Source organism: Myotis brandtii, unplaced genomic scaffold, assembly GCF_000412655.1.
Source record: "Myotis brandtii unplaced genomic scaffold, ASM41265v1 scaffold573, whole genome shotgun sequence".
NCBI lineage: Eukaryota > Metazoa > Chordata > Mammalia > Chiroptera > Vespertilionidae > Myotis > Myotis brandtii.
In genome coordinates, this window is record NW_005370145.1 from 2,762,162 (window position 1) to 2,768,161 (window position 6,000).

At 54.8% G+C, this 6,000-nt stretch overlaps 1 protein-coding gene across 1 annotated transcript in view; it reads right to left on the reverse strand.

The window, feature by feature from the left end:
- Positions 1-6,000, reverse strand: part of MYH13 (myosin, heavy chain 13, skeletal muscle) — a 49,519-nt gene that overhangs the window by 22,008 nt on the left and 21,511 nt on the right. The window contains exons 17-20 of the mRNA XM_014549855.1: positions 4,233-4,350; positions 3,729-3,852; positions 2,252-2,388; positions 576-831 (exon numbers count right to left, since the gene is read on the reverse strand). Of these exons, the coding sequence (XP_014405341.1) occupies positions 576-831; positions 2,252-2,388; positions 3,729-3,852; positions 4,233-4,350 (635 nt within the window). The remainder of the gene's footprint in view (positions 1-575; positions 832-2,251; positions 2,389-3,728; positions 3,853-4,232; positions 4,351-6,000) is intronic.

Here is a 6,000-nt window from a genome sequence, read left to right on the forward strand (position 1 = left end):
AATCATGTATAGAAAATTACTCTTTCTACTTTGAACTTTTAATTTTAGTGTTTTATTTTTATTTACAAACTTTTTTTTTTTAATTCTCACCCAAGGATATTTTCTTCACTGATATTCAGAGAGAGTGGAAGGAAGAGAAAGAGACGGGAAACATCGACGGAGAGAGACACAGCGATTGGCTGCCTCCTACACTGGTCCAGACGGGCAGGGATGGAGCCTGCAACTGAGGTACGAACCCTTGACCAGGGCTGACACTCTAACCACTGAGAAAACTGGCCAGGGCTTATTTACAAACATTTAAAATACCTGTTACACTCCTGACAACGTTTATTATGATGACACATACCCACAGCAAGGGAGGTCTAACTCCACCATGGAAGACAGGCGGGCAGAGATTCACCTTGCAGTGTGTATTCCACAGGCTCTGCTTTCTCTAAGCCAGGGCCCGCCTCCTTTGACAGGAGTGTGGTTGCTGCAATACTTGATATGACCACGAGGTGGCACCAATGTCCCTCGAATAGACACCCGATGGGGCCTCAAGGTTGCTCCCTCTTTTCTCTTAAGAAGGTACTTACAGACTGGACCTGCAACTGGAGGTCATTCTTTTCCTGCAGCAGGGACACCATTTTCTCCTCCAGCTCCTTCCGGCGAGCCTCAGACCTGGCCAGTTCCTCCTTGGCCCTCTGGAAGTCTTCCTTCATGGTGGCCATCTCCTTCTCCGCCTCCGCACTCTTGAGGAGGGGCTTGATCTTGAAGAACAGGTTCATCCAGGGCCAGTGCTTGACGTTCATAAAAGAACGGATGTTGTACTGGATGCAGAAGATGGAGTCCCTGTACATCCATTAGGATGGGGGTTAATGGACCACAGCGAGGTCTTGTCTCCATCCACCTACCCTGTGGGCCCCAGGACCTTCACCGCTGGGTGGGAAGGAAGTACAGCCAAGCTGAGCAGAGCTTACAGACTCCAGAGTAGAGTCTTAAAAGGGGGGAGGGCAGAGGAAACAGAATGTGCAAAAGTTGGGAGGCGAGAGGGGGCATGGGCCACTGGAGGGTCTCCCATTCACCAGCTCCCTCCTGGAAGTACTCTGCCTAAGCGTGCTGCTGCCTCCTGTTTATTGGGTGTTTTTCCCACATTTGATTAGTTAGCTCTCACCTTTTGAAACTCTGAGAACTAATTATTTGCCATGTGGACTCCGTTTTTATGCTTAAATATTGGCGTACACCCGGGCCTGCCTTCAGTCCACTGGTCATCTCCCAGACTCCTGCCCTCGTTGAATTGATCCATTTTCCTAATTTTGACACCCACACTGTCTCCTACTCATCACCCTCCGCAGCTTCCTATCACATAGCTCACATTTTCTTTCCTTTAAACTATACCCTCCCTTGGAATGTTTTTAATTTCTGCACTGGCTTTCTTTCGCTTCACCAAGCCGGGTGCCTGGAAGATGTTCTTGACTAATACATGTTGATGGCCCAGACGGCAGTGACAATGCCTGAGCGACACAGGGCATCAGGGCACCTGGGAGGGTGGGCTTCCCTCCAAAGGCCCCTCTTCCTGGGATTCCCACTCATGACCAGCTACCGTTGCTGCTATTCCTCCCGCTTACCCACGGGCCACTTCCTCACTTAGGTCCATGCCAACTGTTATTTGGACTGGTCTTGGTCTCTCCTGTCCTCGAGGTCCCACTCTCCTTGGAGCTGCCAGAGGAGTGAGCTGCAGGCTGGGGCCTCTCACTTATCTCCTTACACACCTTCCACGGCTCCCCGCTGACCAGATGGTCCCGTGTGGGCTCATTAACACGGGGACCTTCACTCCCTGCACCTCACCTTTGCTCCCAATGTGACCGGCTTGTTGGGCTCCCTCCCGGCCGCTCTCTCAGGCCAGGCAGAGCTGATTTCAGAAAGTCCTTCCTTCTCACTGACCCTTTCATGCCAACCCCACCTCCAGCAAGGTTGGGGACCTATTCTCAAGTCCCTCCCTCTCCTGAATAGAATGCTGACAGTGTGTGGATCACAGGCATTAAAATTAGCCATGCACCTGTCTGCTTCCCACCCATGGGAGCTCCTGGAGGCCAGGGTTCCTTTCTGTGTCCCCAGGGCCGAGCAGAGACCCCAATAATGAATTCCTGCTCAGAGAATGTTGGTTGAGTAGATGAACAAGTACATGAAAGTCCCGAGATTAAAAGCAGGAAGTGATCGTCTGCTCCTAAGGAGGGAGGGCAGGGTAAGGAGGGGGTGAGGGTCTGGTCACCTCCTCTCCATCATCTTCTTGAACTCCACCCGCATCAGGTACCCTCGGCACAGGGCCTGCGTGCGCGTCATCAGGATCACCAGCTTCTCATCCCTCATCTCCTCCAGAAGTCCCAGGAGCCCAGCTTTGAAAAACACCTGTATTAAAGGAGAGACAGCCCTGTTCCATTCTCAGCAGGGGAGCAGCCCTCCGCCTCAGGAGAACCTCTTCCTGTCCAACCCCAGCCCTCGACTTCTAGGCCTGAGTGGGGACCTCAACCGGCTGGCTCCCAGGTCTCAAGTCTCAGGGGCCCCGGTCTCCTCAGCAGCCCCTCCTGTGTCTTGTCCCAAAGCACATCCCAGGCCCCACCAACCCACATAGACAGATCCTGACAAAGTTCACACACAGTAGGCAAAGATGAGTCCAGAAAGTGACCTCTGCTCTCAGCTGTGTCCAGACTGAGAGAGATCCAGACTTCTACCTCCTCGCCTCCCTCTCTCTCTGCCCATCCGAGAAGGCTGGCCCCACCTCGGGCCCATTCACCCCCGGCCCACGTGGGCAGAGCTCCTTTGGCCTCCATGATGTTCCAAGAAGCAGGGCACCCTGGGGGGCAGCAGGCTCCTCCCTGGCTGGGTGGATGCTCTAGTCCCACCTGTCCCTCTGGGATGTGGAGCGCTGGGCTTGGGCCAGCGTTGAAGCCGGCCGTTGCCAGGCAGCATCCAGGTGACCATGAGCAAGTTTCTTGCCTCTGGGAACCTACGTTTTCTCACCCTCCCATCAACCCCCTGAGGTCAGGACCACCTCCATCGCCACCAGGTTCTTGGGAGGCTCAATGAAACGTGTGCAGAGGACGTGTCGCGGGCTCCCTCAGTGCACATGAGCTCAATAAATGGAGGCCATTTCTGTGGGTGATAGCTCTTCTCAAGTCCTCATGGCCCCTGGAATTCTTCCCATGTTCTCCTCTCCCTCGGGCTCTTTCATCTCCATTGGAGTGTCTTTACTCTACTCCCTCCAGGACACCCGAACTCCCATCGCTTTCTTTGGCAGCTGCTGGGGCTCCCACTTCCAATTTAGCCTCTAGAGCAGCGGTTCTCAACCTGTGGATCGCGACCCCTTTGGCGGTCGAATGACCCTTTCACAGGGGTCGCCTAAGACCATCCTGCATATCAGATATTTACATTACGATTCATAACAGTAGCAACATTACAGTTATGAAGTAGCAACGAAAATAATTTCATGGTTGGGTCACAACATGAGGAACTGTATTTAAAGGGCCAGAAGGTTGAGAACCACTGCTCTAGACTCTGAACAGCCAGAACCGAGATGGAGACCTCTGTACCCAGCCCTAGGCCTCCCTCTTCCTGGGCCACTGGGCAGGGGGCGGTCAGGCTCAGCAGATGGGGAAAGAGACCCCTTTCTTCTGCTCAGCTAGCAAGCAGCTCAGGGATGTGGTTACACAGGGAGGAAAAAAGGGGTGTCCAGCTCCCCTTGCTCTCACCTTGGTGTGGCCAAACCGGTACTGCCCCCGGTCCACGTCGATGGAGTTCAGAAGCTTCTCGGAGGCATTTTTACTGTCAATGAACTGCCCTTCAGGGATGGCGCTGGCGTTGAGGAGCCGGTAGCTGGGGAGGGAGGACGCAGGCCTGTCCCGGGGCTGCTGGCTGTGGCAGCTGGGGTGGACGATCTCAGGGGGGAGGGCCTCTGGCCACACAGCCTCTCCTGAGGGCTGCACCCTGCTCCTCGCTGCTCCAGGGGCCGCAGAGCCCTCCGAGGTCCAGGCCAGCGAGGCCGTGGCCCCCTACCCGCCCCCTCCATGGGTAAGGCTGGAAAAGGAGTGGTGTCGACTGTCCCTGGGCAGAGGACCTCTCCCCCAAGAAAAAGACAGAGCCATGGACACCCTGGGGTGGGGGGCTTGTGGGCCCACCTCACACCCAGCCCAAGAAGCACCCTGGGGGAATGCAAAGGCGCCCGAGAGCGAGAGGGCAACGGCGAGTCCACCTACCGCTGCTTGAAGTCGGCATAGAGGAGCCGGCTGGGGAAGCCTTTCCGGCAGATGCGGATGCCCTCGAGGACCCCGTTGCAGCGCAGCTGGTGCATGACCAGGTGGTGGTCCATCACGCCTGCGGAGAGAGGTGCGGAGGCCGTCGGTGGCCTTATTGTCGTTTCCTCTGGCGCTTTGGACACCATGAGCCACTCCGACACCCAGACTTGAGAGGAGAGGGTTGGTGCCCGCTCCAGGGTGGGAGTGGCTGGAGCTTGCCTAAGTCTCAGTAGAAATAAACCCGATTTATTGGGTAGACTCCACATCCCATCACCATGGGAGCAAGAGTCAATATCAAGTATTGATGTTTACCCTGTTCATGGCCCTTGACCCTGTAGCTAGGCCCCAAGGGAGGCAGATGGGTGGGGCGGACCCTCTGGGCCTCCCAGTGAAACCTGAGGTGCCCTGCGGTCTCTACTCAAGGACAGGGATGTAATGTGCAGGCTGTGCGTTCAGTGGGAGAAGAAAACCAGAGAGAACAAGGGGGGCTGAGGCAGGGGCGGAGGGAGCGGCATGCAGGGCGGTCGTCTGTTAAACACTGGGCACCTGCAAGGGAGGGGGCGAGAAGGGGAGCCAGAGGGACCAGACCCTGTGGGGAGGCAACGTGGTCACTCTTGGCACCAGCCTGGGTCAGGCACAAACCAAACGGGGACCCAGAAAATTCTGCCTTGAGGCTCTGAGAGGGGTTAGAGGAGAGACATATGGCTACATAATGGCTTTTAACTGTGAGCTCCCTAAGTTTCTAGGCAAGGGCTAAAGCTGGTTTTGGCCTAACCTTATGGAAACTTCTAGAACGCTCAAAAGTTCCCCTGGCTGCTGTGAGGAGAGATGATTACACATTTATACAATTTTCAAGATTTTTCTAGAGCTGTACCACTGTCTGACCCAGTAGTCTTTGGCCACACGTGGCTATTTGCATTTAAATTCAAAATTCATTAAAGTGAAAGAGCCACTGTCTTAGTTGCACCAGCCCCATGACGTATAGCCATCCTGGGCGGCTCAGATAGACAACTTCTCCATCATTCCCAGAAGTCCTCGTGGAGAGTGATTCTCGAGGAAGAAGTGGTTAAGAGCAAGGAGGAAATATGTCAGAAACTCAGAGAATCTCCAATGAGAGAGAACCATGGAAATCGTCCAGTCCAACCCCATCGTTTCTCCGCTGAGGATTCTAACCTGGGAACTTGTTTACTAGCCGTGTGACCTTGTACTTTTTATGCCACAGTTTCCTCATCTGCAACATAAATATAGCGACGGTATCCACCTCATAAGGCCGTTGTGAGGACGAAGTGAGTTCACATGAGTGAAGAGCTTAAACCAGCCCTGGCCACACCGAAAGGGGCGCATGAGCTACTCGCTGTTGCGCTTTGAGCACCAGGCTCTGTTCATGATGTGGAGGGCTCCTCTCCACCAGAGCCAGGAGCAGAGAGAAAGCGTAGACAACCCTTTCAGACAGAAAAAAATGTAATGGCCATCATTTATGCTGGGAGGCCAGAGCGCCATTCTGCTTGCCAACCGTGTCCACTCGGAGCGGGGACTGTTGCTAGTTCCCACAGAGCTGCTCTATAAGGTGGGAGGATGCCAAGGGAGGCTGGGCCCGGAGAGGTGAAGTGCCTCGCAAGGTAATAGCAGGTCTGAGCCTGGGTGCCCCCCCACCCCCACCCCTCAAGGGCCCCTCTATTCGTGCAGGCTCAGAATTCGGGGTTGAGTTCTCTTAGATCCCTCACTCTGG